The sequence below is a fragment of the Maylandia zebra genome, linkage group LG13 (assembly GCF_041146795.1).
Source record: "Maylandia zebra isolate NMK-2024a linkage group LG13, Mzebra_GT3a, whole genome shotgun sequence".
NCBI lineage: Eukaryota > Metazoa > Chordata > Actinopteri > Cichliformes > Cichlidae > Maylandia > Maylandia zebra.
The window spans coordinates 15,585,563-15,598,490 of NC_135179.1; the positions used below are offsets into that span (position 1 = coordinate 15,585,563).

Here is a 12,928-nt window from a genome sequence, read left to right on the forward strand (position 1 = left end):
TGCTGCAGAACAGCTAGTCAAAAATTACTGAACCTGACTGCATTATTCAGCTCGGTAATCAGGAGGAATTTACTTTTAATTAGGCCTGCTATTAATTAGCTTTTAAAGCAAACACAATAACTTTAACTTGTAGCTTTTTCTCTTGGAACAGAGCTTTAGTAATGAAGTCCATTTCTTGCATTTCTCTATTTTCCGATTGATTTTTTTGTCTTATTTTTCACAAGAAGGCATTTGGTTTTTTTTTTTTTTTAAGATTTCAGGATACGGGCTTAAAGTAAAATAAATAAATAAAAAAACCAAGGTGAAAATAAATAACTCAGAGCTGACGCACTACTAAAGGCTACCATTTCAGGCCGTTTCAGTGAACTGCAAATTATGAACTTTTTCCAAATAGAAAGCAGATGGTGATGTCTTTTAAAAACCTGGAATTTTCTAAACCTCTTTCATTCTCTGTTGAATACATCCCAAGCTTGACCAAAAAAGAGAGCTTTTCGCTTTAGTCCTGTTTCTCCCGCGGCTGTTTCTTTACCAGACCATTAAAACCGTCAGGCACATGGTGGCTGTTTTTCATTATTGCCCAGCTGAAGACCGAAGTGACAACTTGAGTGTTGTACCACCTGAAACTAGTCTTAGTGCTCCTCCATTGCTCTAATGGACAGGCAAGCACTGTGTAATTTGACCCATAAGCAAAGCCGGAAGAACAAGGCCCATCATGACAGGATGGTGGTTGTATGCTGTTTTCACTGGGATTTGAACTCCCTCACATCCTGTTTCTTAATGTCCGCTCTGCGTGGCTTGAAAAAAAAAAAAGTCAAGCGGTATCCTGCGCCTGACCCCTGAAACTCAACGTTATTTTTGTCCTCGGTGTGAAAAACTCCATGTGAAAACAATCACATGTTCATTTTCTTCAGTGTCCTCGAGTAAATGCTGTAATAGAGAAGTGTGTGCGATGTATTTTCTACAGGTGCACAGGCAAGTCAGCTTATTACAGAAATGCATTTATCTTTCGCCAAAAGACACATTTCTTAATATAAATGGTCTATAATTTGGTCAGATATTTTTGCAGACCACAGGGGACAATTTAAATCACTCCTGTTAGAGGGTTCGTAGGAGCACATTCATGCTGTGTTTTTTTTTCTTTTTTTATCTGTGAGGTCTTCGTCACCAGAGTGAGATAAAGTCAGTCTAAAAGATGGGGCACCTTTTTTAATTTGAAAAGCAGCCAGAATCCCATCTGATCTTGAGCCAGAGGGAAGTGTGCTCCTAGGTCTGTCCTCATGCCCTGCTATGTGGAGCGCACTGCTGTGTGCATTCAAATGAACAACCATTACCACAGCTACAGAGCCTTAAGGGAAGAAGACATGCTGCGATAAATCGATTGTTGTGCTCAAAGTAAGTTTAAAATGATGATCCAAATGCTGATCTGAGACAAGAAGGTAAGAAAAAAAGGGCTGAAATAAAAAATGTCCAGATTTGCCAGAAGAAAAAAGAAAAATATGCACATAAACACCCCAGACTGAATAAACATGTCCAAGCTGAACTAGTTTAGGGTTTGGAAAGCAGAGTTTTCGTAAACCGATCAAAAGAAAAATTGCACTCTGGATTCAGCCTTCCCTAATTGCACTGGTCGTTCCAAAATTGGCAGCTTCCAAGCCAAACAGGTCCTCTGCTGCAGAGAGTTTCTTTGTAATAAACATAATTAAGAGCGAGACAAAAAGACAACAAGATATCAATTTGCAGGAAGCTGATTAAACTTGTGCCAAACAGAAACAGAGATCTGTTGAAGAAGACGGGCGAAGCACATATTTGCCACTTTTACGCGCTGTGCTGCTCCGATTAATTTCGTTAGCACGTGTAAATGCCAGACCGTATTAAATCAGCTCCCATGTAAACAGCTGACTCGAAGTCAATGGTTTCAGTCGCATAGTTCAAGTAAGAAAAGTCAAGCAAATGTCCAACAGATGTAAAAACAGCAAAATTAATGATAAAAAAAAACTTCTGCGATGTGCAAAGGGACACGAAGAGACATGCATGGAAGGAGGCTGAAAAGCAGACTTGCTGACGTCTAACAAGGAAAAAGAGGATATAAATAAAAACACACACACACAGAAACTGGTTAACAAGCTCAAACAGGAAGTTACTGTAACAGAGAGAGAGAGACACAACATAAACATAAATAAATGGAGATGCAGATAAGAAAGCACAGACAACACTCGGGGGAAACCTAATGATAGTTAACTCATTGTCCACTCATGCCATATTTGATTGCCTTTCCACACAGCACACTTGATCAATGAATGTCAACAAGTATGTTGACATTGTGGAGTACCACATTGATATGATATTGCCAGTCTGGTGGGAGAGTGTATTTTCATGTGGTGTTATTTGATTGAGGTTTGAGTAGCACTTGCATGAGAAAGGTGAATTTCAAGTGTATTTGGAGCTGCTGTGAAAGAGCAGTGTGATAAGACAAGTTTTTACTACGCACAAATGCAGGGAGTTAGCTGGACAGTGTGCTTGTCTGTGCACACTGGGATGCAAGGGGCCCCTTGGAACGAAAGGTTTCTTAGAATAAATCATTTGTGTATTTCCAATAAATGAATAATTGAATTACTTAATTTTGTAGCAAGTCCCTCACAGCCTCACTTATTGAGCTGTCCAAAATAAACGCTGTGTTTCACTGCTCATCCTTCTCAGGAATTAATTACATGGTTCTTCACAGGAAATTATTAGATTTATCCTTAGTGGAGGTTTTGCTACCTGACGTATACTTGTCTTTGTCCTTACATGCACTACTCAATAAAAGACGTGCACACAGATTGCCCATATTTGCACTTAATAAAGTTCTGTGTCTTACATCCTTTTATTCAGAGCACTAGTTATCTGTACAGGTGCACCTATTACATCATTTTCTCCCTATACACGTCTGCAGACACTTTCTTTGTTTGCACTCCAGCACAGAGTGTCTTCCCACTGAACTCCATTAGCCTCCTCTACTGCTGATGGATCAAAAACCAGGGGATTTTTCTTCACGTATTGTCGTGTGGCAAGGCTCAATAGATACTTTAAAAGGTGTGTGCGGTTAATAACAGACAGATCCCTCCTTCGCTCAGAGACCAAGATAAGCTGTTTCTACATATGATAAGATAGAGGTAACAAACACAGTGTTGCCTTTGGTCTTCCCTTACGTTTCTCAAATTCGAAAGACATGGCAGCTGCTGTGAAACTATTAGCAGTTTTCTTCTAAAGTATTCCTCTTCCATTTTCTTATCTCTGACACCCAGGTATAATAAGGGCTTAGGAGTTTTGAGAGGTGACAAGTCATCGTTACCTCAGCACAGTTCACTGATTAGTCTGGCACAGTTTTGTTAAGCTCGGTTGATCCTCAGTGGCTTTATTCCAGACGTAACTCTTACACAGAAACAAGCACATTATTTGTGGTCTTTATAGACTTTGTAGGGCTAGATTGACACTACAAACACTTATTTCAGCCAAATTAAGTTAATAAATGTTTACTGCGAGTTTCTAAGTTCGTGGGATGAATCCTCAATTCTCCAGGGTTTTTTTTTGAAGGTCTTTCAAAGTTTTTCTTCGGCCATTGGCTGCTTTTGCACTCATTTTTAGCCCAGTCCCTATAAGTGACCATTTTCAGAGGAATGTTTTACGTTTTTCAAGCCACTTAACACCGACCTATGACTCATTCAGGCATTAGAAAGGCACTTAAATTGAGGGTAAACTATTGCTGTGATGACGCATAACAGAAAAAAATGTATCTTTATGCATTTTCTTTCCAGTTCTTTAGGTTAATTTAAAAAAATGCCAAATATAGCACAGTATGACTGACATAAACTATTTTTGTACCATTTCTTGAGATATTAGACAAAAACTTGGCATGGTGTGCAGTATGTCCTCAACAAATGTAAGGAAATTGGACAAGTGGAGGACAAAAGAAGCAATGGGAGACCTAAACACTACAGACCTAAAACTCTACAACAAATTAAAAGTAGCTGTATTTCATGTCCTTAAGAAATAGGGGGAAAAAATTGAGTCTGGCTGTCAGTAAGATGTTCTTAAGGAAACAGAGAGAGCAGGATGAGGTTTGCCCAGTTACATAAGAACTGGACTGAAATCAGTGGCAGCAGGTCTGATGGAGTGACAAATCCAAATTTGAACATTTTCAGAAGAAAGGTACAACAGTGAGTGTGTAAAGCATCTGTAAAATGCAATGCTGTATGTCAGCTCTGGGCTGCATTTTGTCAAAAATTATCGAGTTGTGTAGAAAAGTACCATCAGAATTTGGATCTGCCATGCAATACTATCTGGAAATGGCTTCATTTACAAGTATGACAGTGATCCCAAACACACTGCCCCTGCAGTAAGTGCATACCTGGATAGAAAAAACACACAACACTATCAGTCATGGATTGGGGTCAAAGGAGCTTGCAAAGAAAAGCGTCTGGACTTCTTTAAGTTGCTTGAAGATGTTTCACCTCTCATCCAAGAAGCTTCTTCAGTTCTAAGGTCAAATGGTGGGGAGTCCCAGATTTAAACCTAGTGGGAGTGTCCCCCCACAGAGGGACAAAAGGACCCCCTGATGGTGTGAAACTGGGTGTGGGTCCCAATCAGCCAGGGTTTCAGGTGAGCTCTTTGTGAAACCTGGCCCCACCTTATCATGCGAATTCCTGAGGTCAGTCATGGATTGGCTTTCCCAAAGCCCAGGCCTCAGTATTATTGAAGAAGTGTGGGATCATCTTTATTGGGAACAGAATAAATGGCAGCCAACATCGAAAGAAGAGCTCTGAATGTCCTTTAAGAAGCCTTGAGTACTATTCCTGAAGACTTTGTAAGAAATTTCACTTGCCTGTGAAAAACACTTACCTAATGGAATTCAGACTGGTTGAAGAATAAAGGTTGTGATACCAAATACTTTTCTTTCGAGCTTGTTAGAATCGCACAAACTCAGATTTTGCCAGTGTTTGAGTAAATCGCTACAGCTATTTCCTGTTTTCCTACTAAAATATAAAGAAACGAGCAGTGGCTCTAGAGTTTTGCACAGTACTTTAGAAGCAGTCGTTTCTTTCATGTGTGCTAACTGGGGAGCACAGTTATCACTATCACTGTCACTTCACACTCTCACAAAAAGGAGATTCTGGGGTCAAAACAGGTTTTTTATTCTCTCTCTTGGTGCTCCAGTCCAAACACATGCATGCTAGGTTGATTGTGTGTTTCTGTATCTCACCTCTTGCCCATGTCAGCTGGAATAGGCGCCAGCCGCTCCGTGACCCTGAATTTAGATAGGTAGCTAAGGAAATGAGTAGATGTGTGCTGAGAATCAGATTTCAAAAGTCTGGCAGTGAGCAACATTACTTTGACACCATTTGTACAAAACATTTTTAAGCAAATCCAAGCAATTTTTTGATCAGGCAGTCGGCTTAATATCAAACATTGTGCCTGCTACTCTCTGTGAAATTCACAGTTTATACATTTAGGAAAATGAGAAGTACAGGAAGTAGATCATGAATTCACTCTGAAAAAGAAACTCTGCACATTTGTTTTTCAGTCAGTCTAAGAATCCTCTTATGAATTCTTAAGCTGCTTATAATGAAGCATTGCACTGTTAAAAAATATAAATGTGGCTTTAAAAGCAAGATGTCATTTTTTTCCCCCCATTTCGAGCTGTTTCTTCTTTTGAATGGAAAACAAGGAGGGTGCTACTGCAAGCTCTGACTGAAAAAATAAGGCTGTTAAACAGGGACACTGGAAATAGCAGGGGAGCAGGCATTAAGATGGTGACACATTTTAAGAGCTAAAGATTTTCTCTCCGTGTAGTTTCATGCTGGGTGTTAATGGTTAATGTATTGTTAGCCATAGTGAAAATGTGTGCTATAGTACCAATAAGACAGGAATAAGTACAAAATGAAAAAAAGAATGAGCCCTGGAATAATGAGAGGTGTTTTTTGAGGCCTTTTGTCAAATGCGGTCATGGCCCGCTAACAAGATAACGTGTCAAATGGTTATCTTTGTGCTTGCTCTCATCGTCATGCTGTATTTCATCAGTTGCCTAGAGCAGACTTTAGATGTTTTCTCTGGGCTTTTGCTCTGTGAATCAGAGTTATGGTCCTGCTGGAATGCTGAGTTTTTTCAGGAAAACATACATCCTTGATGAGGCTTGTCTAAACACAGAAGCAGGAGCAAACCCCTCCAGTCACAGAGGCACAGAGGCTCTTACAGTGCGAAAGAAAAATGTGTTCACTTATCTGAAGCTGGTAGTTATGTCTCCTGTTGTCTAGAAATCTTTATTTGATACAGTTAAAGCAATAGGGTGCTATTAATTTTCATGATAATGTTAGTTTAAAACATGCATTTGTTTTGTAATATACAGCATTTGGCATTTTGTGTAAGTTACTTCCTGTTTTATTTTAAAATGCATGACAATTCAGTCATTGCTCTGTGCATATATACTCCCCTGCTTCGCTTTTTATCATGTGCAGTTGAATGTTCCAGTTAGCTACAAGTTTATGAGTGTTCTTTGTGAATTAATATGTATAGTTTTTTCATATTTTCAGACTTTCTTCAAATGTGGACATACGGTTTTGCACTTTTACCTTCCCCAACAATACTTTTTTAAATTAAGTGGCTAGAAAAATCTGAAGCTCACTGGTGTCACTCGAACTGGTCTCTTAAACAGGACCTACTAAGGAGCTACTGAGTGAAGGGTTGGGTCATGGAGTAATGGTGTAGATCAGAGTGCTGACACTTAAATAATGCTGTTTATACACCATGAAAAATGTCTTGGACATTGGAAATGTAGTGTTCCTGTGTTTTGGACCCAATGTTTTGTGGGGTGTTTTCTTGCCTCTGAATTTTGGTTTATTATTACCATTTTATATTTTGGTTGTACTCTATTAGTTAATGTTTGGAATTCCTGGTTTTTAGGGGTGTCTTTTCTTTTGTATACATAATATGCCTCTATGCTTTGCCTTGTTACTTTTGTATCCTGAGTTTTGTTGTTATTTATGTTTCTTTTTACTCAGAGTTAATCTAGCCTCCTTGTATCTTGTCACCTACTCTTTGTGTAAGTGTTAGGTATAGAAAGTTTCCCTTTTATGTTACTTCCTGTGTTATTTTACCACTCTCTTGTGTCTAGTATTTAGTTTTTCTCCTCCTGTCTTGTTCTTGATTTTTTTCAGCAGTGTCTTGTTACCCTGATGATTCCACTTCCTTTTATTGCCTCATGTGTGTATTAAATAGCCCGACTTTGCTTTTTTCTGAGCGACTCTGTCATTCTTGTGCGAACCTGCAATTTCTCTGTTATTTTGCCTTACAATCTTTGTACTCTTTGAACTCTTTTGTACTACAATTAACCGCCATTATCTTGCCTGTTTTTGAGTCCTTGTGTTTTGGTCTTTTTGTCCTGTGAACTGTGATAGTGAAGTGACTTTGTGGGTCTTTCCATGAAGCCTGTGCCACTCATGTAGAAAAGTATGTGTTCACAGAAAACTACCAAATCCAAATTTTTTTTGCATGCAGCCAGCAAGCATTTTTCTCATTATTACTAAAACAAATCAATGCAAATAGTAGGAAGCAGAGCTACATTTAGCAAACCTTAGTGTAAACAGATCAAAAGGAATTCAGGAAACTGAAATCAATTTTTATTGCAACAGTTTAACCAAACCTCTGCATTTGAAATGAACTTGATAGAATCATGTTCATGGTCAATCTTTAACATGCTGGAGAATGAGACAATAGTGTGATTAGCAGTAACATCATGTTTGTTGATTAATTTCCTTTGCTCTGGCAGAACACTTGTTCACAGAACACAGTACTAAGCAAAACTACAGGATGAGATACAGTATACACCTAAAATTTAATAGAAAAACAGAAAGCTTTGTAGCCAACCATGCAACCATTGTTTAATTAACCATTAATCCTACTAGATGAGAGGTCAGATTTGGACAATGATCATACTAATCCTTACATACAGGATTATTTGTGATTCTGTTAGTGGTGGTAACATAAGCTGACAGGTTTGTAGAGTTTTTTGTTTTTGTTCATCCACAGGCTCTGGCATGAGTCCGGGAGTAGTTTGAGATGCATGCACTGCAAAATAATCATATTTTTTTTCTAGCCGAGTGAGCATTCAGCCTGGTTGCCCCTAAAAAATGTGATAAAAACCCTTAGACATCTATCAGCCACTCCATTTCATCACTGAATCGCTATTTGCAGCACATATTTAATGTAGTATTGGACTTACAGATTTGGGTAGTCAGGCAAGAAAATAAGTGTCAAATTTGAATATCATTGTTACTAATGGTTTATTTCCATTTTTGTGCATGTTTCAGATGGGAAGGTGGAGGTGACGAAGGAGAGCCTGAAGCTCTGCACCATGGGGCCAGGAAAGGTGTTTGGAGAGCTGGCTATTCTGTACAACTGCACCAGGACTGCTACTGTCAAGAGTGAGTCTCCACAGACACCCGTAAAAACAGCCAAAGTGCTTGAACGTGTCTGTGTTCAGTGTACACCTGTTGCCCAGGTGACAGATAATATCCCGTGTTCTCACACAAATACACGCATCTACACACATCCACTGAAATCTGTTTGCTTGTTCTAGAGGGTTAGGGGTCTTTCTGCTTCCAGCTGTCATTCCTCTGTTGAAATATAGACAGGTATCACACTGTCACGATATGAATGAATGTTTGGAACACAGCAACAGCATTGTGCCTTGTTTACAGTGAAATATCAGCAGTGGGTTTTTTTCACAATACTCCAGTGAAGTTTCTTGTGAAGCAGGTGAAGTGAAATGTCAGGGTTTACCGAGCCTGCTCTTTCATGTGTCAAAGCTCCAGCTATGAGGGATGCACAGGGGGTGAGTAGGTGGTCTATCAGACTCGTGATTGAAATTTCAGTTTAAAAGAGTAAAGACTGGTGTCTGAGAGAAGACAGGATAGATGGTTTAATCACATTTGAGAATTAGTGTGTTATAAAAGTGTGTCAGGATGAATTGTGTGTTTAAGTAGGGTAGGAAACAGATTATTATAGATTATTAAAATTTGATTTGAGATGTTGTTATAAGTTGTATTTGAATGATGGACGTAGCCTCTGAGGCTGAAAAATGAACCCATTCCAGGAATTCCTTAAACCTTGATTCTTTCTCATGGCCAGCAGGGGGTGTATCTTCTTGGTACAAAAGGGTAACTTTGGATAGTGCCCAAACTTGATTCTCCCAACAATGTGCAGAGCTGAAGTGAAAAAGTACATTTGAGAAAACAACCCATCTGCTCACTTAGTCTATGACCTCAGTAAACAGTTTCCTAATGAGTTTCTCAGAAACAGTTTAAAGCCTAGACTAAAACAGGCAATAAAGTAGTGTATGCTGTCAGGCATGTTTTCTTAACTTTGACAAGGTGCTACTACATGAGCATGCAGTGTTCTCAGTTTCTGAGTCACTTCTTCACTTCTTACTCATGAGCTGTTCCTATGCACAGTCCTCCAATTTCAGAGGCCCAAAACTAAATCGACTGGCAAGCAGTTTAATGGCCTGGTGAGACCTGTTCCCTGATTATTACAAGACAAATCAAGAAGATAAAAGATTCGGGAGTTTATTCCAAGTGTTGAACTTGTATTTTGTATCTGTCCCCTGGAATTCTTAATTTATATGATATGAGGTCCAATAAGATGTCAATCCAAGTGAAGGAGACTGAAAACCCCAACAAACAACAAATAAGCTTTATCATTTGTCTTACCACTACTCTATCCAGCTGCTCAGATAAGCCTATCACAGTGAGAGAGTAAAATGTTAGGAGTGGCCAAATCAATATAATCTTAAAAAGAATAAATGCACCTGGCAGCACAGTTACACTAAAGTCTAGAATACCCAGAAGACAATTAAAGTGGAGGATCACAGAATTCTTTCTATGGTTAAGGAAATTCGCTCAAAACATTGAGCCAAGTGAAGCATATTCTGGAGCATGGAGGTCTTTTAGTGTCAAAGACTACAACTAAAACATGCACATGAATGGAAATATACAAGGTTTAGAAGAAGACTTTTCCAGAAAACATCTTAAAGAGCCTACATAGTTCTGGAAAAACTTTGGATAGCTGAAACCATTTTTAACTTGTATCAGGCTGATGGGAAGAAAAAAGGAGAGAGAGAAACAACTCCTGATTTAAAGCATATCACGTTTTCTGTCAAAACTGGCGAAGACCATGTTATGTTATGTATGGCTGGTAGTGGAAGCTGATGACTAGCATTTATTGATGATATGACTGAAGTAGCAGGGTAATTTTGAAGTGTACAGGACTATACTCTCTTTTCAGATATAGCTGCAAAACTGATCAGACTTTGCTTCACAGCAGATATGGTTAATGACCCAAGGCACATTCTAAAAGCAACCCAAGAGTTTCTCAAGGCAAAGGAAACAGGCTGATAAAGAGCTTAATTTGTCATGGAATAATAAGGGAACAGGCTTCACTTAGCCATGAAACTGCTTGTCAGTCAATTTTGCAATTACCTTTGAGCCTCTGAAAATACGGGACTATGCATAAAAATGTCTGTAATTCTTAAGCGGTTAACACGACAATTTTATTAAACCCCTTGAATTAAAGCTGAAGGTCTACACTTCAATCAGATCCTGAAAGTTTGATTTAAAAGCCATAATGGTGGAAGCAAAATTACAAGTTTCCAAACGAACCTAACTGTATTTACCGTTTATGGGCCTGGTAGTTAAAGTTAGCGTCCACATAAAGACGGTTTAAATTTAAATAAATAAATGTAAGACAGTGTATAGTTGCTTTATCTAGCAAAAAGGAATATAGTGTATTATTGCTCAGATATGGTAAATCATTTTATTTACCTTGAAAATGCAGTAATTGTAGTAATTGCAGGCTCGCTGATGTTTCCCTGTGCATTTATTTAAGAATGAATGAATGAATACAAGGGTTTACTCAGGCTTGTACTTGAGAGTTCAAGTGTGAAGGAAAGAAGGTTGACGATGGTGGCTACTAGGTTGCACGCCCTGTGCTGACCCCTCTTATGTCCCGTGATCCCCTATTTCTAACCAGCCAACCTGATGAAACTCCCAGCTCCTGTTGCTATGGGAACAAGTGCCCATAGCAAGATGAGCCATCTCTTACGGGTTAAAATATTCCCCTTCCTGCTGGCGACAGAGTGTCTGCTTTTTTTCCTTTTGTATATATTCTCTTGCCCACCGGACTGTACTTCCTGCCACGATCTTAAGAGATGTACGTCAGTGCTGCTCAATAAAAACTCACACATGGAACAAATGATGTAATTGTCTACATAGACAGAAGTGTGTTTACAGTCTAACAGGGTCATTGGTACTGTCTCTGAGAGTTGCTGTCTTTGTTTTAATATATGTCGCTACGCATGAATGTAGTGAGGAATTCAGCTGCCACACTGGCTATTAGAGCCGACAGACTCGACTGGAAATCGTGCACCTGCTAGTGCGCATGGAGATCCCGCTTCCAATCAGCAGATTTAATTTCATCATTGCATGGAACCCAGTAGGAGGATAAATCCTTGAAGCAATTTCAGTTTACGTTGCTTGGTCTCCTAAGTCATATGCATGATTAAATACTTCTTAACAGAATTTATCTGAGGAACCTGTTAATGTTGACTCATGGGAGCTCATCCATGAACTGTCTACACCTCTTTCCTTTTACTGTTACTGCTAACTCACAAAATAATGACACCATTGCCAACTGTGATAATGAAGAGATTCCCAGAGTCTGGCACCTATTAAGAATTTCAGAAACAATTAAGAGCCATTAGGTGCAATGATTCGTTTACAGAAAATGTGTGCAATTATGACAGTTCTTTCATCACAGTCAGACTTGTCAAGATAAACCCAAGGATTGCTTAAGATCGCTGACATAATAAATTATTGCACATGTTTTATTCAGGAATTTAGCTGCATTTAGTTTTGCATGAGTTTCCAATAAAACTGACACGTGTTTAAATTTCACTTGAATTTCAATTCGGAATTGAGAATAAAACTTCAAAATACCTTTTGGGCTTTTTTCTTAAGCCTATTTACATACACTCATAGGAGCAAATCAGTAATACTCAGTAAAATCAATGGGACAGGTTTTATTCATTGCCTTTTATTTAAAGAAAAAAATATATAAAAATATGAGGGGAAGTGACGTTAATTGGCAGCCATTTGTGCAGTTATGGATAATTATATGGATCTATTGCTAAATCTGGACAATATTGTAAGCGTATCCAAGTAATAGCATTGTTTATTTTGTTTTTATTGCTGTATGATCATGATTACATATTCCCGGAAGGGCCAATGAGGACATTTCCATCAGTCCTCCTGCATCTTTAGGTGATTTCATTTCTGATCACTCAGTGGCACTCTCACCCACCCCTACAAAAAAATAAAAAATAAAAAATGGATCCTGTAAACTGAGCATTTCAAGTAGCACTTACTCCCAGGCTTTGTAGTGCCCCAATGAACTGCTAAAATCAATATGTTATGTATACTTTCAGGATACAGACACTTATGTGTGGAGCTATGGCCACATTTGGGGTTTGGCTCTGCCAGTCAGGACAAATGAGGTGGGATTTCACATGCAGCCTGAGAGAAAAAATGTTGCCTGAGAATTTTTTTATGAAACAGTCCTCTTGCAATCAACTCTATATCACATAAAAAAAAAAAATTATATATATATATATATATAACAGCAGCTGGGCCAAGGCTGGCTGACAAAGAAATAGAGGAAGAAAGGGTTAGGAGTGAGAGAATAGACAGGTGATAAACGCAGGGCAGCAGTGACAGTAAAATGAGGGAACCACTTCAAGGAGGCTAGACAAATTCTCATCTTGTGTCTGCAGACAGGAGAGAGGAATTGGAAAAAAATGTTTATAGCATAACAATGTAAGTGTTTCTTGAAGACAGCATAA

General features: G+C 38.7%; 1 protein-coding gene across 3 annotated transcripts in view; it reads left to right on the forward strand.

Annotated features, from left to right (window-relative positions):
* Positions 1-12,928, forward strand: part of LOC101466538 (cGMP-dependent protein kinase 1) — a 100,916-nt gene that overhangs the window by 31,830 nt on the left and 56,158 nt on the right. For all 3 annotated transcript variants that reach the window (XM_004551572.4, XM_012919292.4, XM_004551571.5), the window contains exon 3: positions 8,343-8,456. In XM_004551572.4, coding sequence (XP_004551629.2) covers positions 8,343-8,456 — 114 coding nt within the window. The remainder of the gene's footprint in view (positions 1-8,342; positions 8,457-12,928) is intronic.